At 41.6% G+C, this 26,786-nt stretch overlaps 1 protein-coding gene across 4 annotated transcripts in view; it reads right to left on the bottom strand.

Moving 5' to 3' along the window:
* LOC146834881 (cytochrome P450 2J2-like) overlaps positions 1 to 25,646 on the bottom strand; it is a 377,005-nt gene extending 351,359 nt beyond the window's left edge. For 3 of the 4 annotated variants that reach the window (XM_085602480.1, XM_085602478.1, XM_085602479.1), the window contains exon 1: positions 25,294 to 25,617. In XM_085602480.1, coding sequence (XP_085458606.1) covers positions 25,294 to 25,503 — 210 coding nt within the window. In that variant the 5' untranslated portion in view covers positions 25,504 to 25,617. Of the gene's footprint in view, positions 1 to 25,293 lie in introns of all 4 variants that reach the window. The other variant, XM_085602481.1, reaches the window with a different exon arrangement.
* Between the last annotated feature and the right edge of the window lie 1,140 nt (positions 25,647 to 26,786).

The raw sequence follows: 26,786 nt of genomic DNA, 5'->3' as shown, positions 1-26,786 counted from the left end.
ATTAGTTAAGAACAACACTGAATAAAATACAAATGGCTAAAAAGAGCATTTTTTTATGAAAGCAATAGATATTTTCATATTTAACATACTTTAACCAAATCAATTGTCTGGACGCATGACCTAGCCCAATTTTATGAACAGTCATTGAACAAACATGTCACATTAGAGAAATATTTACAATCAAAAAGAAAATGGTGGTTTAAAAATGTGCATTGCAGTGGAAAAGTATATAGCCCAGTGTTCAGTTTTAATGAATTTGTTGATTGCACAAAACATACTGAGTTTTAAATAATGTTATACCTAAATATTGTGTCATGAATATTGTTAAAACAAAAATATTGTGTTAGAGATTATCATTATCAAGAATGTGTTTTTTTTTTTTTTTTTTTTTTGAGGAGCCAAGATGGCGATCGAGACGGCAGCGTAGATTCCCGGCTCCGTGAACCTCCGCATCCCGCACGGATATCCTGTACTAGATCCTCAGCTTGCGCCACGGGATCGTGTTTGTGAAGGAGAGTGGCAACCGATCGTGTGACTCCGGGGTTTCTGGCTACTGTACCGCCTGAGAAATTTGCGGATGAACTTTGCGGCCCGTGCGGCCCCGGAGCCGGGACCTCGAGTGGACGCCTTGGCCGGGTGGCAGTTTAACAACAACGGCCTGTGGTGACTGGGTGGAGTCGGTCCACCGGAGCGGTGCTGCCCCCGGCCTGCATTTCGCCACGGCCGCTCCCGTTGCCGAAGCGTAGTGGATCGAGGGCATGCCCGGGGGTGCAGTTCTCAGACTCTTCGGTGTTTGCCCCTGCCTTTGACGGTGAGCTGCCCGGACACCGCCCCTAGCTCGCCCTGATCCTTGCAGACTGCTCCCGGATTTTCGCGGCCGCTGGTCCTTGGTGGAGACGACTGTTGCCCGAGTCCACACAACGGCTGAATTTGTACCTGCTCCCGTACCCCTGTCTCCAGCGACGTGGACCCCGAGGTGCTTGTCCCTGGGTCCCGGCCCCCATACGAGCCGGGCCTCTCCCGGCGGCCATCTTGTTGCGATGCAGCCTACTATCCTGTCCACCGGGTCGCAGCAGGATTGGGAGTGTGTGACTTTTGGGAGTGTGGCAGAGCGACCGCGGGGAGCAGTGCTGGGGTACGGCGACCTCCTTGAGGCCCTTGGTGCCCTTCATTTCTCCTTGGCTCGTGGCCTCGAGGTCTTGGGGAGTAAGATCGACGGTGTGGCATCAGCGTTGGGACAATGGCGGCATGCTAGTCCACAGTTGCACAGGGACTTCTTACACTGCACACAGGAGGATAATGTCGCGGCCATCCCTGCGATTAGTGCGCAGCCGGACACTCCGGACAGTATGCTACCGTATGATCGGCTGACTGAGGGTTTGATCTGTTCCGGAGGTAGTGGTTCCGAGTGGAAGGTGGTGGCCTCGTCCCGTGTACGACCTCCGGTGACCCAGGGACTTTACCAGCAATGTCTGTCTACTTTGGATGATTCAGCCCTCCCGGTCCTTGTGTGCAGTACAGATCCTGGGGCAGCACTGGGAAAGACGTCCCTCCGAGATGCGGACTGTGTTGGCATTCTGAGACCTCCACCCCACTTGTGTGCGTCGCTTCCCGGTTGTTTTGGGACATCCCTTCACCTTGGAACATCGGACATGGCGCTGGGTCGAGGGGTAGGCATGGGCAGCATCGCCAGGAGTGGTCAGGGATGAGGCTGATCCCTCGGGGTGGTCATCTGGTAGACGGGCGGACTCATGGTTGTGTACTCCCAGGACATAGCTACTAGCATATTCGGTGCGCAATGCTCCCTATTCCCCCTTTTGTTATGGTCGATTTGGTGCTACTTATTGTTTGCTGCTGGGATACCTTACGGTGCGGGAGGGAGAAGCCGGGGGTATGTTCTGAAGGCCCTCCTCCAGTCTATTATATTTTCTCCACCCCCCCGCCTGGTGGGGTTCTTTCTTATTCCTTTTTCCCTGCTTCTTCTATAGTTCGGGTCTAGTTCCAGGGCGACAGGCACACTGCTGGGGGGAGGGGCCATACTCATTTGCAGAGGTGCAGGGGGGGGGGTTGGGGGGGGACTCTTTTCTTTCTCAGTCTTCCTCTCTTTTTCCATGGCCTCCTTTTTCTTCTCCGTTTCTTTTTGTTTCTTTTCTGGGATCAGCGTGGTACGCCTCTTTTGCTGTGAACCGTTGCCTCTCCGTGTGTGCCACAGTTTCCGGGGGTTCTCTGGGCGTTAGGTATGGGGGCCTGCAGGCGCAACTGTTTTTGATATTCTTCCCTATCATTTCCTGTGTTTGCGCCATGGATTCAATTGATTGCTGTTTATTGCTAACGTCTATCATGCGGCCTGCCCTTTATCGCTGTTGGGAAATTGTTTGGCACCTGATCCTACTGTTTTGTTTCATTATAAAATGAAAAACCCCTTTTCTCCTGGTGTCCTACCTGCGCGGCTCCCGGGCCGAACTATCTTAGTATGAAGATTTTGCTACCGAGGTGCCGCATGTGCTTATATTTGACCTTATTGCTCTGATTGCTTAGCGGCCGGCCCTGGGGGGTTGTAGGCCCATACTTGTTAATGATCGAAATGTCAATAAAGGTTTTTAAAAAAAAAAAAAAAAAAAAAAAAAAAAAATAATGTGTTTTTTTGCTAATAATATTGCTTAAAGTACTACTGTTTATTGTATATCATTTAAATATAGTTGTAAAAAATATTGTCTTTATATATATTTAATAAATGTTAGTTAACATTTTCATTTAAGTTATTAGCATAAGTGTTGTTCTTTATTAAAAGTAAAGTTACACATTTGAAACTGTTTATTTTTTTGGAACTCAAATCAGTTATAATGTAGTAGCAGGTTGTTGGGTTTGTAGGGGAATAGTGTCAAAAGTATATTAAATTATAATTAATTAATTTGATTATTAATTACATTTTATATTGTAAAAAATGTTTTTATTGTTTAATAATTAAGTAAATTGTTTTATTGATTCATAGTTATGTAATGTACTTAAATTCAGTTTATTTTTAATATACATTAAAAAATTATATTTCCGGTACTTAGTTTAGTTTTGGTAGCAGTTTGTTTGGTTTCTTGTGGACTAGGATGTTAAGTTAATTAAAATTAAACACGTTTTATATTAATTTGTATTAGATTTTAATTGTTAATTATAGAATTGCTTATTAATTATGTACATTTATTAACTATTGCTTACATATGCCTATATTTTAAATTTTACGATATACGTATATGTTGACATTTTTGTTAGTAATAGATATTTTAGTAGTGACCTGTTTGTTTTGTAGGAGGATGCGCAGTAACTTAGTTAAGAGTTAATATAGTGTTAAGTGTTTTTAATAATAACATATTTAATTATTATTTTTTTTATTATTAATGTTCGACAAACCATATCATTACAATAAGTAAACAAACATAAAACCAAGTTAAACATATATATCGATGTAACCAAGTTAATCATAATATTTACTCATCAAAATAATTTAACGGGCGCCAAATAGTAAGGCCAAATAGTCTTTTACGTGGTTTTTTTAACATATACATACTAATTTCAAGGTTATACAGATTAAATAGCTTAGATCGCCACATATCAAAACTCGGGGCTTGTGGTTGCAACCATGCTGTGGCTATCGACAAACGAACTGTAGCTGCAATAATAAAAAGAAAAAAGCGAAACTCAAAAAGAGGATGCCCAAGAGTGGCTTCCTCTCCAATACCCAATAGGATTAAATTCGATGACAATAGAACAGATTTACCAGGCAAATAACCCAAAAAATTTGATATTTGGTTGAAAAAAGGTGTTAAAGAAGGACAAGCATAAAACACATGTACTATGTCGGCTTTACAGGCTTTGCACCGAAAGCATTCCCCCGAATTAGAATATAAAGAAGAGCTACCCCATTTCATCATCACCGCCGGAGTGCGATATAAATTAAAAATGGTTTTATATAATTGGGATTTTAATGACGCAGAGTAAAGAACCATATGGGCCATTTTGATAGATTCTTGTATGTTAATAGGTGCAGATGAGAGCCGACATAACCATTTCTCATTAGTTTTGTCATCTATACGGTGTGCTATAAGCGGCTTATAAATGGTGCCGATAGGTGGTTGCAATCTAATAACATCAATAATGCGAATTGAAGTCAGTGACGTGGTCCGTTTGTAAAGAAAATCACGGATCTGTAAATATTTAAAAAATTGATTATTAAATAAATCAAATTGCTGTCTAAGTGTGTCAAAGGAAAGGAAAACACCCTCAGCAGAAACAAAATCACCTAGACATGTGATACCTTTAGAATGCCAGCAACGTACAACTGAATCACCAAAAATTGAAGGTAATAGATAAGGAGCCTTAAGTGGAGTATATATCGTAAATTTGGGTATATTACACATTTTCCTAACAAATTTCCACACATTAAAAGCAGAAATAATAGTTTTAAACCGAGTGCGTTTGTAATAGCTGCTATCAATGTTGGAGATCAAAAAATTTTTTGCAAACGGGCCTAGCGTAATTTGATAAATTGACGGTATTTCTGCCACATTGGACATTTCCTCTCCAGTCAAGAGAATACGCATCCTTAGAAGTAAACATGAAATCTGATACAGGGCAAAATCCGGAACTCCCCAACCACCGCGATCAAATGGGAGCGTCATAAAACGTGAAGCTCTACGAATTTTTCCTGGGGCCCAGAGATATTTTTCACAGACCGATTGCAATTGGCGAATTTGGCACCCGGGAATCAGTGGGGGGACAGCCCGAAAAAAGTAGAGTACTCTAGGTAATATAATCATTTTGAGTAAATTAGCTCTGCCAACCAGAGTTAGATGGAGACTCTGCCATGACTCCAATACATGTTTAGATTTATCCAATATCTCAACCCAATTGGTGTTAACCAGCTCTTCCAAATTAGGCCTGATCTTGATGCCCAAGTAAACCACTTCTTCCACGATCCTTTTATCAAAAGCTAGGGCCTGGTCCGTACACAGACATTGTGTCTTAGCTTTGTTGAGTTTATACCCAGAGTATTTGCCAAAACATTCCGCTAATAATTCTATGGAGGGTAAAGCAGTATTTAAATCAGACGTAATGATGGCAATATCATCCGCGTAAGCGAGGACGCTGTACTTCGTGCCATGGGCTATGAAAGGGGGGATTTGTAGATTAAGCTCGAGCATTTTGATAAAAGGATTAATGTAAAAGGCAAAAAGAATAGGGGAACAGGGGCAGCCTTGCCGGGTCCCTCTACTGATCTGAACCTCCTCTGATTTAAAACCCATAGCGCATATCCTTGCAGTGGGGGACTGGTAAAAGATCTGAAGAGCCCGGAGAAAGCCTGGATTAAATCCCAAACGTGCCATGACCTCCCACAAAAACCTCCAGGACACACGGTCAAAAGCCTTCTCGACGTCAAGCAGGACAAGACCCAGAAATCTGGACTCAGCCTGCGCGACGTCGAGAAGTGCAATGACCCGGTTAATATGATCTACCGTCATAATAACATATTTAAAATGTATTTTTAATTTACTGTATTTAAGAGGTTTTTTTTAAACATAATTTTCTGTTATCTAATATGTGAATTCTGATTTTTGAGTGTTTACTGTTGTAGGTAGGGAAGTAAGCTATCTTTCAATTGTTTAAATCTTATTACAGTTTTAATTGTATTCGTTATTTTTTCTTTTGTTTATATTCTATATATGTTTATTATTTAAAATGTCAAGTAATATTTTATAGACATTAGGAGGCCCATTAGTATGTCGGGCGGGTCGACACTGCCCGCATGGCGTTGGCGATCCGCCCAACATTTTCTCCCGCCCGCCTGCCAATTCCCCCCGCCATATTACTATGGCCGGGGTACCCCGGCGGACGGAAAGACCGGCCTCCGGTTTTCCGCCGGTAGTCAATCCGCCCGATTGCCTACCGGGCGGAAAAGCTGTTGATATGGTGTCGGTGTCTGTTAGACACCACCATCCATATCAGGATGCATGCGGGGCTTTGCCTTTCCTTTTTTTTTTTTTATTTATTTTATTTTTAGATGTTTAGCACAGGGAAATCAAGAGAAACAATATTACAGTGAGAAGAAAATTAATCATAAAAAAAAAAAAAAGAAAAAAAACACAGGAAAGTAGCCAAATAATCACTGCGAATTCCAAATTACAAAAACAGCATTAAATCCCAAAATACCAAATATAAAACACAAAGTCATAACTTCATCATTACATCTCATCAGTTTTCCAGATCGGGCCCCATACCCGGAGACCTCTTCTTTTGGCCCTTTTCCCTTTACATTTATAAAGTGCCTTCTCTAAGTTAAAAACATGATGAAGTCTTGCATACCATTCATGAAATGTGGGTGAATCTGCATCCTTCCAATGAGTCGCAATAATTATACGAAAAATGGCAGAGACCATAAAGCAAAAATAGACTTGGGAAGGATCCAAACATAGGCTAGCGTCAATCCCTGTCAAAATCAGAGTAGCAGTTAATCGTGCTAAACCACCAGTAATTTGATTAAGAAATTCCTCTATCTTTAATTTCAAATTATCCAGTTGATTACACCCGCTGAACATATGAATCATATCTGCCGGACCTTCCTTACATCTAGGACACCAATCGGTTTCCCTTTTCCCCCAACTAAAGAGTTTAGCAGGAGTATAATAAAGCCTAAACACAGTTTTAAAGTGTTGAGCTTTAAGATTAGCTGCTAAAAATATTTTCTTTGATAAATACAAGGACCGACAGATATCAACTTCGGGATCCCCAAGCAAGCCTGCCCAAACAGACTCGGAGCTGGCAATATCATCCTTATTGGCATTCAACAAAATTAAGTAAAAGTCCTTTACCCGTGGCTGCCTATGTCCAAGCCAATCAAGTATCGGAATATTATCAAATCCAGTTATTTGAGCCATTGCAATTTTGATAATCTCCCTAAATTGTAAATATTTAAAGAATGTCTTGGTATCCAACCCAAATTGAGTTTGAAGCTCTTCGAAGGATTTTAGTTCAGACTGCACAAATAGATCACCAATTACATTAATGCCAGCCTGTTCCCAAGTTTTCCCAAGATTATCATAAAATAAAGATGGGAACATAGACGATCCCCAAATAGCATGATATCTATGCAGCTTGGGAATCCTCAGCAATTTACTAATTTTATTCCAGACATTCCAGGCGGTTCTAACAATTTTAAATCGTGTTCTTTTGTAATAGCTACCATCTAATTGCCTTAAAAAAACACCCGGTGCATGATCCCCTAAAGCCAACTCATAGATCGAAGGAGGGGAATCACTGCTATCGATCGTCAATGAGATTCCTACACGGTTTTTTGGGCGGAACAAAACAATCATTTGCTGCAGCATCACAGCCCAAAAATAATATAACATATGTGGAATAGCTAGCCCGCCGCGATTTTGAGGCAGAGTCATGAATTTTATTGATCTCCTGATCTTTTTATAGCCCCATATAAACTGGGAGAATATCCCATCGATTTTTATAAAAAACTTTTTAGGGGGTTCAATTGGGATGCATCTGAAAAGATAACAAATTTTGGGAAACATCGTCATTTTAATAGTGTTGGCCCGTCCAATGATAGAGATGTTTAATTTATCTATACGCTTTAGCTCTATGCTAATCTTAGTTAGTAGCTGTGTCAGATTGATATCCCAGATTGTTGCAACCTCTGCGCTTATATTTATCCCTAGATAAATAGTCTCCAGAGACCTCCGAGCATCCTTAAACAAGGTATTGCTAGAACAGACGATCTTAGTTTTAGCTGTATTCAGCCTGTAGCCAGACTGGCGACCAAATTCTAATGCCTGAGCCTCTATACGGACCAATGCAGCCTGAGGGTCAGAGGTAACTATGGCGATGTCATCCGCATAGGCTAAAACTTTAGTACTAAATCCCCTAACCACTATAGGTTGGATAGCCTGATCCTGAAGCAAAGCTCTAATCAACGGATCTATATATAAAGCGAACAGAATCGGGGAGCAAGGGCAGCCCTGTCTAGTGCCCCGTGAGATCTTGATCCTCCCGGATTCCATCCCCATCATTTGTATTTTGGCATATGGTTGCATATACATGGCCTTTATAGCCGTCAGAATAGAAGGGCCAAAACCATTACTACTTAAGGTCTGCCATAAAAAAGCCCACTCCACCTGATCAAAGGCTTTCTGAGCATCTAGCAATGTCAGAGACATTTGACCCCCGATCTGCTCAGTGATATCAAATAGAGAGATCACCCGACGCACGTGATCAGTTGTCCCCCGAGCAGGAATAAATCCATGTTGCCATGGGCTAACTAGGGAAGCTATTATTTTTGACAATCTGTTGGCTATGATTTTAGAATATATTTTCTCGTCCGTATTTATCAACGAGATTGGTCTGTACGAGGCCGGATCCCAAGGCGGTTTCCCTTTTTTCAAAAAGACAATTAGATTAGTATCCTTCCAAGATTGAGGCGTGGTGCCATGATATTGTACTGCTAAAAACAAGTCCAGTAACAAATGTGCTACTTCAGGCTGTAAAGCTTTATAAATTTCTACCGGGATTGCATCAGGACCTGCAGCCTTGCCCGATGCCATGGACTGTAATGCCTCGTTGACTTCAGCCTGTGTAAATTCCTTTTCCAATTCCTGTATAACTATAGGGAGGGGGGTAGTTGAGCGCAGCCCTGTTGCTATTTGTGGATCAGTCTGAGATTTATAGACCTCACCATAAAATTCGGCAAAAACCTGAAGAATATCCTGGGGATCAGTTGCTATACTCCCATTGCGCCGTTTAATCTCCGGGATATTATTAGCGGCCGACCTCTGTTTCAGTTTTAATGCTAGATGTCTTCCGGTCTTTTCCCCATATTCATAATTATCCCTAACACGAGTTTGATATGTTTTAGCGTTCCTATTGTTATATATACCATTTAGTTTGGCTTTAACCCTTATAACTTCTAGTTCGATTAGCTTCGCTGCATCCTTTTGTTTACTTTCAATAGTTTGAAGATGTACTACCTCATTCGTAGAGAGTTCAATCATGAGTTTTCGCACAATCATCCTATGCTCTGCCGTAAGATGTCCAGCGAAGCTAATGATTTCCCCCCTTAGGCAAGCTTTAAAAGTATCCCAAACGACTTCCCTCGATGCGCTATACCGATTAGCATCAAAGAATTGCTTGGTCCATCCCCTAAGATGATCAAGAAAGCCTTCTGTTACCAAAAGTTTCCTATCAAAGGACCATTTGCTAGGGCGATTCAGATGTTCCGGAAGGTCTAGCTCAAGTATCAAAGGGTTATGGTCTGATAAGATCTTTGGAAGCTTACGTATATTAGCGCGATCTATAAGGGAGGTAGATATAAAAAAATAATCTAGCCTAACATATTTCTGATGGGGACAGGAAAAGTAGGTATAGCCAGCATCACCTACTACTTTACGAGTCCACACATCAACTAGTCCATGGCTCGCTGCCAAGGCTTTAAGGGCCTTAAATACCCGCGGTTTCCTCCCATCGTAGTTTACCAAAGATATATCCGATAAACCTAGATGGATATTAAAATCCCCACAGATTATAAGTGGAGAGGGCCAGGCTGTTAACTCAAGCTCCAACTTAACCCATAGGTCAGAATCATCAAAATTGGAACCGTAGATGGTACATATGGTGACTCTACAAGATAAATAAGCTATAGCCCATCGCCCCCACTTATCTGATAGGGTTCGCTCCACTTCAGGCATCCGAGTGGAGGTGTGGATAGCCACTCCTCTTGTGGTAGTAGTCTGTGAGGAACAGATCGTCTGCTTATATCCAGGAATATTATTTAGGCTTTTCTTCTGGAAAGGAATATGGGTTTCCTGTTGACAAATGACATCCGCCCCCCATGAGCGAATAACTTCTGCGGATCTATGCCGCTTACCAGCATCGTTAAGCCCCCCTATATTCAAAGAACAGATTCTCAGCTTACCCATCGAAGTAATTTTTATTGCAATGCAGTGATATTAAACATTTTCGTAGCTCAGTAGCAGTCAAGCTATACCTTTTTCCTGATTTCCCTGATTTCCCTGGCCTTTTTTTCCCAACACCATCCCTACCCACCCCACAATGCCCCACCCACCCCACCCATCCCACCCACCCTGTAGCTGAAGGCAGCAGACCAACCAGGTCTGTAGTGGATGAATATTGTGCTCTCCCAAAAGTGAAACAAACCTAACGTACCAATACCCCTAGTGCACTAAAGAAACCTCCCATAACCGAACAGGCCCAACATAATCCTATATTTCTATATCCCTACCGTCCAGCTGAAAGAGGGAACGGAAAGGAAGGAGAGAAAAAACAGTATGCTCTATTGGATTAGTTATCCCTAAGATGCAGCCTTACCACCAGAATCCAAAAACTCCTTAGCCTTTATCTCAGACGTAAAAAAGCGTGTAGTATCCCTCCAGATTATTTTTAAGCGGGCAGGGTTTAAGAGAAAGGCCTGAGCTCCCTTCTCCTGAAAAGGCTTAATCATCTGGCGTAAGCGCCACCGGCGCTCCACGGTGACATGGCAGAAGTCAGGTCTAACGAAAAAAGAAAACCCCTCAGCTTTTAATTGGGCTTCCGGTCTAGCTCTTTCAAAAACACTCTGCCTTAATAAAAAATTCCCAAAATAAACCAGTAACGGCCTGGGTTTAGCATTAGGTGGAGCCGGCTGGCGAATAGAGAAAGGAACCCGATGTGCCCTTTGCACCTCCCTATGCCAATCCCAACCAACCAGATCTGGCAGGGAGGTCTGCAATAATTGAGCGATGTACGTGCGGGGGTCCGACCCTTCCTTTCCCTCGGGAATACCCAAAAATCTCAGGTTATTCCTACGCTGATAATTTTCCCCCTCCTCAAGCTTCCACTGTATATCCATGAGTCGGGCCTCATGAGCATCAACTTGGCCTTTAGAGCCGGCTGCTTCTAATTCCAGAGCTTCTGTCCGAGTCTCAATGTCAGTCATGCGGTCGCTTATGTCTTTGCAAGTCTTTGCGACTTTCCTGATTGCCCCTTGAAGTTTGCGATAGGCGTTCTGCGACCTCTTACTTTCCATCCGGGATTCCTCTCGATGTGCAACCATGCACTGCATAATTGACTCTAACGTAGGAGGAGCCGGCACAAGCCCTGCCTCCAACCCAGTATTAACCTTAGGTTTAATGGTACCCAACAATTGATCCCCGAGTGTGTAATCCCAATTCAAGGTCGCCTGTTTTTGGCCTTCAAAACTGTTAGGGCATAGGCTCATAGAGCGTACCGTTGCTCCAGATCCCGAGGGTAGTTTAGCCTTATGTTGAGATTGCGGCTCATCGCTGGACAAAGTTTCCCCACCTGAATCAGAGGCGGCATCTGACCAAGTTGCATCGGAAAGGGAGAAAAAATCATTTGCCTCCGAGTCTCGATCTTTGTCCCACTCCAGCCGTGGGGTCCGATGACCCTTAAAGCTCCCTTTGTATTTTGAGCCATGAACTACCATCTGAGGGGGAGTGCTCTGATCCTTCTCCGTCACGGCTTTCAGCAGCCCGGCTGGATCCCCGGTTTCTGGACAGAGGGACTGGGGTGTAGGTTCCCCCCTCTCTTCAGTGGCATCACCAAATACCGAATACCCCTGGGTGGTTACCTGTGGCTGATCCAAGCCGAGATTCTGCTTATCAGTTGCAGCGTATAGCTGAGGGTCTATAGGTAACATTACTTCTTGCCGGGAGTGTGCCTCAACAGGGGGGTTAGATAACGCCTTAACCGGGCAATCCATATCCATATGCAGCTGCTGATTAAGCGTGGGCTCCTTCTGCCTCTCTATCCCCCCACTCGACTCCTTACCCGGCTCCTTGTGCTGCTGCTCAGAGACGCCTTCCTCGCCGACCAGTCCATTGCCTTTCCGGTTGGTAGAAGCAGCAGCAGCCTGTACACCCTGCCCTCTGAGCAGATCAACTACGGATACTGAGGACCGCTGTGGCTGGGGCTGAGTGCTCCCACCTTTCCCCTTCCGGTCCACCGCGGTCTCTGGGAGAGCGTTGAGCTTCTGCCTGCGACCGCACGCTGGGATGTCAGCCTCAGGGGGCAGCGCTGGAGGCCCCCGGCGTTCTGCCGCAGCTCCGGCTTTTGTGACCGATTTCGGCCCCATGGCGAAAACAGGAACAGAAGTTGAAGTAGCGGCCGGCAAGTGAAGGACACAGAGCCTCTCGATATGTTCCACTCGAAGAAGCAGCTGCTCCGTGTAACGAGCCAACGCCGAAGCCCAGCCGCGTAAGTTGTTAATGCCGCCACTGACTTCTTCAAACATCGAGTTCTTTATCTCTTTCTTTATCTATAACTTCCTTGTTATCTTCGCACTTCAGAGGGATACCACATCCTCCGGTTTAGGGATATTAACATATTTTACAATTAGTGCAGCTTTTCGGGAGAGCACAATCGGCTGCAGCAGCTCACTCCTCACTCAGCCGCCATCTTGCCTTGCAAAAAGCAATCAGCTTTGCCTTTCCATGGCGGCGGAAGGCATGCGGTCTTTCACATCGGGGGCCCGTAGCGGGCCCCCAGGTAATTTTGAAGGAGGGTGCACATGGGGGTACCTATGGTACCCCCCTGCATTTGCATGTACAACGTGGCAGGCAGCGCGTGTTGCCTGTCACGTTGTTTATGCAAATGCACAACTTGCATTTTTGGCATTGTGGCAGGCGGTGCTTTCTGCACCGCCCGCCGCAATGTTAAAAGTGCGGGATGCGTCCGCCAGTGTGGGGGCGCATCCTAATTGTATCTGCGGGACCGCCGCATGCATTGCGGGCGGTCTCACTTCCCGGGGCTATGGCGGGCGGACAAAGTTTGCCCGCCATGCTAATAGTGCCCTAGGTATTTACATATTTGGTAGAAAATTATTGGGATGTGGAACATTATTTGTAATACTTCAAAGCCCTACATTTTCCCTGTTGTTTTGGACTGGAGTGGAGATAGTAAATGCAATCGCTCCAGGGTCCAATATTCTCCCTACTGATGTGGAATGTGAATAACAAAACTAACCCCTCTGGAGTCTAGCACCTTCTCTGCTGTAGTGTAGATTGAAGTGGGAATAGTAAATCTAACCCCTTCACAGTTCAACACTTTCCCTACTGTTTCTTAGATCGGAGTGAGAATAGTAAATACAAGCCCCACTGGAGTCCAGCACTTATTGTACTGATTTATACGACGGAGTGGAAATAGTAAATTGGATATTACAAGCTTTATAATTTATGTAGTGTTTGTAAAATGTTGTTTATATTAATGTATTTTAGTGTTATTTTGTTTTTTATGTTTTAATTTTGTTAATTATTAGTATATTTTCCAATTTTTTTATTTCTTAATTTTTTTTCATTTTAATTGTTTATAATTATGATAGTTCTTCAATTATTTATTATATTTTCAGATAGGCTTTTAAAATTAGTTTTGCTGGTAATATTACTTTTTGTAATTTTATAAAATTGAAAACATTTTGATAATGGTTTTGTAAATATTTATATATATCTATATTCACTTAAAAAACCATAGGTTTCACACACGTTATAGTTAGGAATTAGCATTTAAAAAACCTTGCAAATTCACTTAAAAAACCATAGGTTTCACACATGTTATAGTTAGCTGGACATTTCACTCGTAAAAAACCATTGAAATTCCCCCGTTATAGTTAGTTCAGATAACTATAACTTGCGCGCCCGCAATCCACTGCTGATGACGTCACATATTACATCACTCATGACATGGTCAGTGGCATCACTCATGACATCACTGATGACATCATCCATGTGATAGAGTGGCGGTCGCGCGAGTTATAGTTATCTGAACTAACTATAACGGGGGAATTTCAATGGTTTTTACGAGTGAAATGTCCAGCTAACTATAACATGTGTGAAACCTATGGTTTTTTAAGTGAATTTGCAAGGTTTTTTAAATGCTAATTCCTAACTATAACGTGTGTGAAACCTATGGTTTTTTAAGTGAATTTGTAAGGTTTTTTAAATGCTAAGTTATGTATGTTTTATTATATTTTTTATATATTTATCTTACAATAAGCTACCTATGTATATAGTTATAGATTGACTGTATCCTGTAATATGGAATGGCTCGTTTAAAATGTTTTTTTTAAGGTTTTTGACCGTGCGCGCACCCCGCGATTTTTTGAAAAAAAAAAATGTTTTTTTCACCCTTCGGGGTCCTTCAGGGACCCCCTGATAAAGGCTAGGGGGTCAGGAACTCTCTACCCTGCCCCCTTTTCACGTTCTCCACCTTTCTTTTTCACTGTCACACACAAAACACACAAAATGGCGGCCGACACTTCCTGATTTCGACCGATTCGAATGTTGACTGACATGTAACCACCAATCAGAATTACGCTCGCGCACGTTATGGTGCGCGCACGTTATGGTGCGCGCACCGTTTGCGCTTATAGATATTTATGTGCTTTTAAATACAATTTTCTCAGGAACTACTGAACAGATTAACACCATACATGCAAAAGGCACATGCCTGACCAGAGGACTACCTCTTTGCCAAATTTCAAGTAATTCTGTTCAGCCGTTCGGGCTGTACCTTCGACTAAAGGTCCTATGGGAAAATGCATGGGGAAAACGCGTTTTGGGACCCCCCTTTTTTCTCAGCCCCCGCTTGACGAATCAGCCCGAGACTTTCAGGGTAGGAGCTGAGCGGAGCGCTCCATTAGTTTTGAAAAGTTCGCGAGGATTCGTCAACCGGCGCCAAAGTTATTCAAAATAGAATTTTCGGATTTCCTATGGAAACACGGTCCTAACTATAACTATCTACTGGCGACCGCCAGTAGATAAAATCTATATCTATAAATCACGAAACGGAGTTCCAGTCGTGCACTCGAATCTTCAAAGAATTCACCAAAATCCAAGGGTCATTCAACAAGGGGTAACTCATAAACCTGACGTGACGCGTTTCACCCACTGGGGGCTTGATCACACATATATATATATTCACTGAAAAAACCATGGGTTTCACACACGTTATAGTTAGGAATTAGCATTTAAAAAACCTTAGAAATTCAGTGAAAAAAACCATAGGTTTCACACACGTTATAGTTAGGAATTAGCATTTAAAAAACCTTAGAAATTCAGTGAAAAAACCATAGGTTTCACACATGTTATAGTTAGCTGGACATTTTACTCGTAAAAAACCAATGAAATTCCCCCGTTATAGTTAGTTCAGCTAACTATAACTCGCGCGCCCGCAATGAACTGCTGATGACGTCACATATTACATCACTCATGACATGGTCAGTGACATCACTCATGACATCACTGATGACATCTCAAATGACATCACTGATGACCTCACTGATGACATCATCCAGTGAATGTGTGTTTTTCTGAAAATTAAATATGTTTTATATATGTATATCTCAAGGTTGATGGAAGAATAAATGGGTATATTACTGTCTAAATGGATGATTTCTTTTTGAAAAATTGATTATGTAACTGACTGATTAAGTGTATCATAGTGAATACATGGCTTAGTGAGTAATGTTTAAATATATAAATATCTGTATCATTTTTTCACTTTGTGTATAAGTGGCTGCATGGGTTGGTGAGTAGCTACATGGGTGTCTATATAGGTTATTAGTTGGTTTTTTGAGTATCAGTCTGAGTGTCTGCATGGTTCGGTGGGGGGTATGACGTAGTGCATAGGTGCATGAATGAGTGACTCACTGTTTGTATGTGTTGAACAGAGCATGTGTGCAGGACTGCATGGGCGGATTAGTGTGTGTATGGGTGTGTTAGTGAGTGAATGACTGTCTCAATAGTGTCTTTATGAGTAACTACATATGTTTAAAACTAGTATATGTGACTATTGGTTTATATATGTGAGTATATGTGAGAGTGAGAGATTGAAAGAGTTCCTGTATGAATAAGTATGTATTTCTATAAGTGATTGTTTAAAAGACTAAGTATGTGTAAGTTTCCGTAGAAGTAAGTGTGGTGGTGTGTGTATAACTGTATATGTATGTTTGATTCTTTATTAGCATGAGTGACTATGTGTGTGAGTAGCTCTATGGATGAGTGGCATTGTGTAACAGGATGTATAGGTGTATGAGTACATATGATAAGTGAGTACATGTATGAGTGACTGTATTGGACTGTTGGTGAATGAGTGGATGTGTATGTGGATCTTAGAATTACTGAAGAGGTTGTTGTAACTGTTATTGGTATGTCCATTGTTTTGTAAATTTTAGTCTCTATTTTTGAATGTGTGTATCAAAGGTTTTATTAGGGGAAGAGGAGGTCTGCCACTCTATCACAAGGATGATGTCATCAGTGATGTCATCAGTGATGTCATTTGAGATGTCATCAGTGATGTCATGAGTGATGTAATATGTGACGTCATCAGCAGTTCATTGCGGGCGCGCGAGTTATAGTTAGCTGAACTAACTATAACGGGGGAATTTCATTGGTTTTTTACGAGTAAAATGTCCAGCTAACTATAACATGTGTGAAACCTATGGTTTTTTCACTGAATTTCTAAGGTTTTTTAAATGCTAATTCCTAACTATAACGTGTGTGAAACCTATGGTTTTTTCACTGAATTTCTAAGGTTTTTTAAATGCTAATTCCTAACTATAACGTGTGTGAAACCCATGGTTTTTTCAGTGAATTTGCAAGGTTTTTTAAATGCTAATTCCTAACTATAACGTGTGTGAAACCCATGGTTTTTTCAGTGAATTTGCAAGGTTTTTTAAATGCTAATTTTTTTTTTCTTCTATTTTTTCTAACATATTTTTATTTTAATTTTCTTACCTTTTATAAAGACTATGATTAAATTTTTAAAATTCTTTAATATGTTTTTTTTATATATTTTTTAAAATAAACATGTAAAATTTATTTGCAGTACTTGTTTTCTATTTTTTTTTAATTTTTTTAGTACGCGTACCGTAAGCTCACGGTAAGCGTACGGTTTACGCAATGTCCGTAATTTTCCTACGCTGCTTGCGTATAGTTACGCAATTTGCGTAGCCGCGCGTACTCCGCGTGGGACGCGTACGCGTGTACGCTACACGCGCACGTTACGCGGAAGTGCCGGGAGTGACTGTTATGCGCATGCGCGCAAGCGCGTGTCTTTTTTACGCGCATGCGCACTTTTGCCGTAAGCGTACCGTAAGCGTACCGTAAGCGTACGGTAGGTCATGTGATCATGAAACACAACTTTTGATTGGTTGAAACTACTTTCAGTTCTAGAACTCTCCTACACCACACCCATTCCCCTAATTTCTGCTTGTGATCCCTTGGGAGAAGGAGCTGGTTTGTCTTTGGGATACGATGGCAGAACAGCAGAGCTCTTCTGAGAGTGAGGCTAGCACTAGCAGCACTGTCTTGAGGCAGAGATCGAGGAAACAAAAGCCCTCTTATGTATGGGATTATTTTACTTTTCCTGAAGGCCAGCAAAAGGTAAATGCACCCTTAGTGACTTGTAAGCTGTGTAAGCGTGTACTTTCTAGAGGTAATCCTAACAGGAAGTATTTCTTTGGGAATCACACCATGAAGAGACACCTCCAGGATGTACACAGAAGGACACATGGTCATCTTTTTGGAGGTAACTCTTCAGAAAGACAAGCCAGTACATCCACAGCAGCTCAGCCTGAACCATCATCTGCAGGGCTGACTCCTTCTTCTGCAGGTCAGGTGAGCCCTTCATCTGTGGGGGGAGAATCTCCTTTTGCTGGCCCTCTGGAAATCAACCCTCGATTTCGGAAGGTTGATATTCGATGCACATTTTGTCAAGATCTAATTTGCTATAGGGAGACCAGTGTTTCCCTAGTGAACAACAAAATAGATCAGCACATTTGTCGCTTTGAATAATTTTCCCATGCTTCCTTTCCTCTGTCCCTGCATGAACACAACGGTTCTTTTAAGAGCCAACCTTATCTTTCATCTTTTTTTTACATATGTTTTTAAAAACTTTTTTTTATTTTTTTTTACCGTACGCGTACGGTGCGCGTACTTTTTTTTTTTTTTTTTTTAAAAACACTAAAAATCAATAAACACATTACAAGGTCCTTGAGAGACTACAATTATTATTATTGACTTACCATACTCACTGAAAAAATATTTATTCATTTGTTTTTTTTAAAAATAGTTTTAAAAATGTTTGTAGTTTTCGAAAATTTTCTATATCTATCTGGAAAAAAAGAAAAAAGTATTAATATTTTTAAAACATTTTATAATACAGTACACATATTTACATTTTTTTCCATAAAATATTTTTGCCTTATTTTTGCTGTTTTCAGAATATATTGCATTTCACTATAAATTGTGAAAGCAATTGCATTCATCATTTTACAGCGGGCAAAAAAAAATAACAATCACAAAGATTGTATTAAAAAAGCCCTGATTCTTTTTTTACTTAAACTTAACATTATAGAAATGCATAATATTCTAAAAAAATATCATCTAATACCAATACTTATTTCTTTAAAATACCGTCTGATATGTTTGTTTCAGAAGTATAATCACAATATTATATCTCAAATAACTCCAAAATACATCTGATTTCATTTCCTTTAGACCAAATAGTAATTTTAAAATTCTTTTTTGATTAAATTTCCAATGGTAATCCAATAAAATTCTTAAGTTTTATTTGTACAGATCTCACCGATTCTCTGTAACAATTCCTTTATTGTATTTAAATATATTACTACATTTCTTTTCACAATAGTCACAAAACGAAATTTCTATGCCAATTTGAATGCACACTAACTGCTCTTTTTTTGGGCAAGTGAAAATCACTTTTACAAACTGTCACATTATGAAACCACTTTTCAGATTTTTTAAAAAGCCCATGTCCAGACTGCTACACTACAGCAAGGGCAACCAGCCTTAGTGATGCTGAATGTATTTGCATTACAGACTGAAACCTGAAAACCCCACTCGCTTGTAAATACTGTGCATGACTATACATGGCAAGCACATGGGTGTGTGCTAAGACTCTGCTTCTTCCCCCAAAAATTCGCTCCCCCTTTCCATCTAATGCAACTGTGAAATCACCAGAGCAAGACGCAATAAATCTCTGCCTATAATTCCTCTCTGCACACAGAGTCATGTTTTCACATTAGTCCCAAAACGAAATTTCTTTGCCAATTTGAAAGCACACTTGCTGCTCTTTTTTTTTTCGGCGCAAGTGAAAATCACTTTTACAGACTGACACATTATGAAACCACTTTTTTTGATTTATTTAAATGCACATGTCCAAACTGTTTTTTCAGACCACCACCATGTGTATTCTCGGTGACTGCCTACACTCCAGCAAGGGCAACCAGCCTTAGTGATGCTGAATGTATTTGCATTACAGACTGAAACCTGAAAACCCCACTCGCTTGTAAATACTGTGCATGACTATACATGGCAAGCACATGGGTGTGTGCTAAGACTCTACTTCTTCCCCCAAAAATTCGCTCCCCCTTTCCATCTAATGCAACTGTGAAATCACCAGAGCAATACGCAATAAATCTCTGCCTATAATTCCTCTCTGCACACAGAGTCATGTTTTCACATTAGTCCCAAAACTAAATTTCTTTGCCAATTTGAAAGCACACTTACTGCTCTTTTTTTTTTCGGGGCAAGTGAAAATCACTTTTACAGACTGACACATTATGAAACCACCATGTGTAACTACAACAAAAACAATTTCCATTTCTATTATTCATTTCTTAAGTTACCACATACATCCCCTCTCAAACTGTAAACTCACCTTTAAAATTAGTTAGTTGTGAAAGAAATGTGACACTCAAACAGCAGATTATCAGAGCCAGGATCTCTGTTGTGTTCACCTCTCTCCTCTCAGCAGAACCAGATAATGGCAAACTTTCCCTCTATTTTTCCACACATATACTTGTAAGTTTCAAATCTCAGTGCTTCCCCCTTTTTTTCAAATGTAATCACACATTTCTATTGGTTGAAAACCAACCCTTTTCCAAAAGTACCCTTCCCCCAACTTGACTTCTGCCTAGTACCCTTCCCCCAACTTGACTTCTGCCTGCTACCATAGCAACAGCTCATGGAACACTGCTGTGTTGAGTTAGGTCAGAAGTTCGCCAAACAATGTTTCAATTCCACAGAGCAAGAGTGCTTGACTTTTCAAACCTAACAGCAAATCCATAGTACTGTTCTTTGGTTACACATTTTTTTTTACCAATACAAAACATGCTTCTATTAATTTACACATACAGCCTAGTTTTTATTCTAGAATGGTATGAAACAGCCAATCAGTTCTTTTTGTTTTGAAAAAAATATGTATGCCTCCATTTCCAAACTGTCTTTCTTTTCATATTGCCATTCTACTGAAAGACACCTCCTGAGTGCATCCAGTTCTCCTTTGAAGATGTTCACAGTGTGGATTGTAGGGCACAGCTATGTCTTCTGGAGTGAAAAGTTTGCAGAGAAAACAGGTATGGTGAGAGACCTTGCTTTGCCAAATGTAGACATTAAATGGATTGGTCAGAGAGGGTTAAAGTGGCACCAATTGATGCCATTGGTGAAATCCTTCATTCAAATCCAACACCCTGACCTCATAATAGTGCACTGTGGTGGCAATGACCTAGGCACTTTGACTGGGGTAGGTCTGGAAATGCTTATGAAGGACACCTTTGCACAACTGTTTACACTTTTCCCTAAAACTGCCTTTGTGTTTTCCAACATATGCCAAAGGCAAAAATGGAACTGGTCCAATCATTTCTGTCCACAGATTGACAAAGCAAGAAAGCACGTCAACAAATCTGTTTCTGCTTTCCTCTGTGACTATGGTATGGGTGCCATTTACCACAACAACTTGCGTTATGACATGCAAGACATTTATAGAGGAGATGGTGTGCACTTCAATGATGAAGGGAACAGAGTCTTCCTCTTGAACCTTAGACTCTGCATCGGTACTTACTTGTAGGTACCACTAAAAAAATGACTTCATAAACACAACAGCTCTTTTTAGAGCTCCCTAATTTCTAAACTCTTAAATCTGCTTTTCATTTATTTATTTTTATTTTTTTTACCGTACGCTTACCGTAAGCTTACCGTACGCGTACCCCGTGATTTTTTTTAAAATCAATAAATGTTTTTTTTGTACTTTTCTGTCCTTCTTTGACCCCCTTACAAATGTTAGGGGGTCTGTAACTCTCCTCATTGCCCCCTTTCCTTGTTTTCACTCTTTTTTTTCCAGAGTGAAATACACAAAATGGCGGCCGCCGCTTCCTGGTTTCGGCCGATTCGAATGTTTACTAAGATCTAAGAGCCAATCAGAATCGCGCTCGCGCACGCCACCGTACGCTTACCGTAAGCGTACGGTAAGCGTACCGTAAGCGGGCTCAGATATATATATTGATTTAAAGGCTATTTTCTCAGAATCTACTGAACAGATTTACACCAAACCTACAAAAGGCACTTCCTTGACCTAGGGACTACCTCTCTGCCAAATTTTGAGTAATTCTGTTCAGCCGTTCGGGCTGTAGCTCGTTCTAAAGGTCCTATGGAAAAATGCATGGGAAAAACGCGTTTTGGGACCCCCCTTTTATCTCAGCCCCCGCTTGACGGATCCCCCCGAGACTTTCAGGGTAGGAGCGGAGCGTAGCGCCCCACCTATTTTGAGAAATTCGCGAGGATTCGTCGACCGGCGCCAAAGTTATTCAAAATAGAATGTTGAGGTTTTCCTATGGAAACGTGGTCCTAACTATAACTACCTACTGGCGACCGCCAGTAGGTAATATATATTTAAAAAGACGTTTTATGTTTATTTTGTATATTTCAGTTAACACGTTAAGGTAGATTATTCTTCATTTGTTTCAGGTAATATTTAAAGTTACTTCCACAATATTCTTGACACTATATTTTTGTCATTCCTGTTATAAATATAAGAAGATTTTATTTTTGGAAAATTATATTGAAAAAATTTGAATTTGTGCATTTCGATATTTGTGTATTGATTATTTTGCATACAATTGATAAACATCTCCATTTTTATCTGAGATTAAATGCTTATGGATGGCATTTCTTATATCAGGATCTGGGAAGAGCTCCAAATAACGAGCACAAATGACAAAACCTGAATAATTTTTAGTCAGGGCAGGAAATGTTTTTGATTCAAGATACAGTAAGGGCGCCTAATGTGTTATCAAACAGGTCGTAAACAATGAGTGCAAAATCGTGCACCAACTTTTTAAGATGTGCCTGTAATTTTGCAATGTGACCTATTTAGTAAAAGGTTGCTTTCCCGAAAAGCAGCAGGGGGTTGCAAAACACCTTGCCTAATGTATAATAATTAGGCAGGTGGCTAACTGGCTGCGGACACCGTAGGAGGCTGGCTTAGTATATGGTGCACACCTATTTAAGTGATGCTAATCCAGTCAACCCTTATGGGGATTTTAGTGGTCTTTGATAACCTTTCAAAGCTCCCAAAGTGGGAGCTGTGGAGAGCAGCCATCAGGCTTATCTTGAAGGAGTGTTAATCATATAGTGTAGGTTGAACAAAAAAGAACCACACAGTGTATATATAAAAATATGTATATTCATTACACAAGACTCACTAACACATTGGTCTCTCTCTATATATAACATAAATATCCAATAATACACAATAATACTCCAATTGCAATAAGGTAAGGGAGCATAAAATACAGTGGTCTCCAGGGGGAGACCAAACCATACACTAAAAAAGTGGAATGCGAACTGCGACCGAAGTCAGGACTTGGACCTGGAGACTCAGAGGAGCAGGGGAGCTGATGAGGGATGCTACCCCGAAGCCGGTCCCAGGATGCTTGTTTCCAGACCAGGGAAGAACTTGCTTGGCAGTTCGAGCTGAACTGTTCCCTTGAGGCACAGGGTCAAGACTGATTTGCTTATGGCTGGGTCTGAACTCGGGTGGCAAAGTCAGCTAAAGAACGATGACGAAGTCAACCCAGGTCTGTGACTGGGTGTGAGTGTCTGAAAAGTTTCAGTGCTCCATCCATCATCTTTCTGTTTACTTTGTTCATCCTAAGTTGGCAGGATATGCCCATACGTGGATCCCTTGCACACTTTACCACTGGATTCAAGCTAGCCTGGCTGAAGAGGGGTGTTACCCCAAAACCATTCCCAGGATGCTTGTTTCTGGTCCAGGGAAGACCTGGCTTGGCAGTTCGGGCTGGACTGTCCCCATGAGAAACAGGGTCATGACTGATTTGCATATGACTGGGTCTGAACTGGGGTGCGAAGTGAGCTAAAGAAGGAAGATGGATTCAACCCAGATCTGTGACTGGCGGTGAGTGTCTGAAAGGTTTCAATGCTGCATCCATCATCTCCTTGTGTTTGCTTTGTTCGCCCTATGTTGGCAGGGTATGCTCAGACATGGGTCCCTTGCTCCCTTTGCCACTGGATTCAAGGTAGCCAGGCCGATGAGGGGTGTTACCCCAAAACCGGTCCCAGGATGATTGTTTCCGGTCCAGGGAAGACCTGGCTTGGCAGTTTGGGCTGGACTGTTCCCCTGAAGAACAGGGTCAAGATTGATTTTCATATGGCTGGGTCTGAACTGGGGTGGCGAAGTGAGCTTAAGAAGGATGATGGATTCAACCCAGATCTGTGACTGGGGGTGAGTGTCTGAAAGGTTTCAGCGCTGTATCCATCATCTCCTTGTGTTTGCTTTGTTCGCCCTACATTGGCAGGGTATGCTCAGACATGGCTCCCTTACTCACTTTGCCACTGGATTCAAGATAGCAAGTCATATGAGTCAGTAAGACTTGGGGATGTGAATCTCAAATTTCCCAACTAAAAAAGCTGTCGGCTAAAGGACAGATGGGTGAGATGATCAAAGTTTGAGATGGACTGTTTCGTTGAGGAACAATGTCAGTACTGATTTGCATTTGGTAGGCTGCTGTCTAGTGGTACTTTGGGCAAAAAACAATAGGGTGTAACGCTACCTCAAGCAATTGTTACTGTTTAGACTATTTTGCAAGAATTCAGCTATTCACCTTTTTGGTGTTTGTTTGTTTGCCAGTAGTATGCCGGGAACCCTGAGACTTTGTGTACGAGCCAAGCCATGAAAACGTTTGGCATGAATATCGTGCAGCAAACATATTATAAAATTATTCTGCAGTCTCTTCAGATATAAAGTGTATTTCTTTAACTTATGGAGACGTTTCACCTTAGCACATCAGATTGCATCACATTTTTTAAATATGATAGATTTTATGCCTGAACTTGCCATTAGCAAACTAAGAGACAATTCGTTATGTAAACCCTAAACATGGCCTAGTCTAATTATAAATGGAACAATGCTATAGTCTACTAAATCAAGCATAAAAGGTGCGTGTACATCCGGAGCTCAAGTGTTTAAAAATGTTCTCATATCTTATAATAAAGAAAAAGGAGACCCGGCGAAATATAATGTTTTCGTAGCAATACACAACTTGGACAACCAAGGAAGCCTGTATTGATTCCAGGCAGGCGCGCAACACCCATTGGCCTCAAAGGGCTTCAGGCCCCCCCCCCCCCCCCCCCCGTCATGTGTGGCAGCCCGGGATGAGACACCTTCCCGGGCAAAAAAGCAGCCCCACCCGAGCACTTCACAGGTCTTTAAAAGACCATTTGCATGTCAATGAGGCCTCGCTGTTGTTTCACCCCTTCTAAGAGCCCCTGCAGCTCCACTCTGCCTATTGCTTAAAGTTCAGCCCCCGCCCCCCCCCCCGAAATTTTTGCTCCCCCCCCCCCCCCCGACATTTGGCTCTAGTTGCGCCTCTGATTCCAGGTTATCTAGATTCATTTCGAAATGCAGTCTCCAGATGTTTACCTCTGTCTGTCTCTCTCCTGTTGTACACGAAAGATCCCGGTTTTGTCTTTTACTTTTGACCCACGAACGAGAAACAGCAACACTGACAGCAGACCCTACTCAGCACCCCCAGTCCTAACTAAAAACCCAAGAATGCATTTATTTGGGGCGTGTCAAACCCCAAACACCTTCCTGAAGCTACGGTCCTAATCATTATCACGGTTACTAGTGCACACCGTTCCTGAAAGGGCATTGAAAAATAAACGTTTGCATTATCGAAGCGCCATTGGTATTCTCCGGAATTTACACAGCAACATACCTCCAGACATATCGAGTTACCCCGTCTCACGAACATGCAGTCAAGTCATTAATGTTTTGATTTTCATGGCATCACTTTTTACTTTCAAAGTCAGTTCTACAAGTACCATAATTTAAATTGACAACACGGGGACATAAACATGCGAACACTGACCCCTACAAATAGTCTTCTTATTTGTTTCATAGCTTTACCTTGCCCATTACGTCATCAAGTTGCCGAACGTCAAAGCTCGGCAAACATCCAATAAAGGGCCAGGAGAAGGGTCCAGGGGGGAAATTCTTCGGTGGTCTCCTTTTCACATAATCGGCAACCAGGAGGAAGATTGCTAAAAACAGCAGGACGTTTGCGACGGTCGCCTGCTGCAGAAGGAGAGTTACAGCGGACAAAGCAGACAGCTCCATAGTTGTTGAAGAAGATTCCCTATTACGAGAACACTGCCAAAGCTGGCTTGAAATTCTGCATGCAGAGTGCTTAACGCAGCAAGCTCACGGCTGCTGCCAGGGCTGAATTCCAAAACCAGCTCAACCCAAATACAAAAGATACCAGAGGACAAGCACACATTTTGTCAAAATAAGCTCAAAACACGCCCCGCCCTGAATATCACTAAACAAGTATAAAAGGACGCATAGAAGTTATAAAAGAAAAAGATAATAACGGGAGCACTGATTAGAATTTGGAGCTTAACCTGATTGAGCAATAGAAGACACAGACTGTCAGCACTATACGTGTATATGATAAGGGATGAGGCACCTGAAGCAGCTATTTTATGCCAAAGATTTGACCTGTGTTTATGTCATAACTATCTTGATTAAAGTATGGTTTTGTTTAATACTTCATGCTTCATGTCATTTAGATTTGATTCATGAACTTATGCCTCTATAAAGTAAGTGCCTCAAACACAAAAAAGCTATCATAGGCAGAGCCAGTAAGTCTGGCTATTTTATAATGGAAAGTGCTTCTTCATTGATTGCCAGAGACCTCAAGTCTCACTCATTGCCAATGAGACTCATGCATTTGGAGGCCGGCTCTGGCTCCCGCTTCCAGCATCAGGAAGAGCCCTCCTCCGAACTCCTTCATGTGATGTGACAGCGAGCTGGTACTTACACCGCAATATTTTAGTAAAGTCGTCAAATAACTTTCCCCATTGGTTATATGGACCTTTGTTGGTTGAATTGAAGCGCTGTAAAGGACACGACACCAAGGATACCTTTCTGACTTGTGCAGCCAATGTGACCCTACGTTAATGACCAGGAATCACTAATTATGGTTAATTGGATTTATTTTAGGATAATAATCAATCCACGATAAACGCATAATAAAATTATGTTCAAAGGATACAACAATACAGCTGGTAAGCTGAAATTTCTCAGTAGGTTAAGCCGTAATAGGATGAGATACAGGATAGTAGCAGCCACAACAATACAGAAACAAAGTATAGTAAATAGATGTTCCATAAAGAAACTCCCCTTCTCTCTTCTAAACATAAATTGATTAAAGGATCATCTAATCAGTAATTTTAGATAGGGAGCGTAGAAGGTGTCAGCATAGTATAGACTTCTGTAGAAATCTTGAGAAAAGGAAATAAGTGTTTGGCATAAAGCTTTGATGTAGGCAAAATACCATTTTAATTGTAGGGGTGCATTATAATCACATGTGTAGAGCGGGAGACGTCCATTACAATGCA

The sequence above is a fragment of the Triturus cristatus genome, chromosome 4_2 (genome assembly GCF_964204655.1).
Source record: "Triturus cristatus chromosome 4_2, aTriCri1.1, whole genome shotgun sequence".
NCBI lineage: Eukaryota > Metazoa > Chordata > Amphibia > Caudata > Salamandridae > Triturus > Triturus cristatus.
This window is presented reverse-complemented; position numbering and strand designations above follow the sequence as displayed.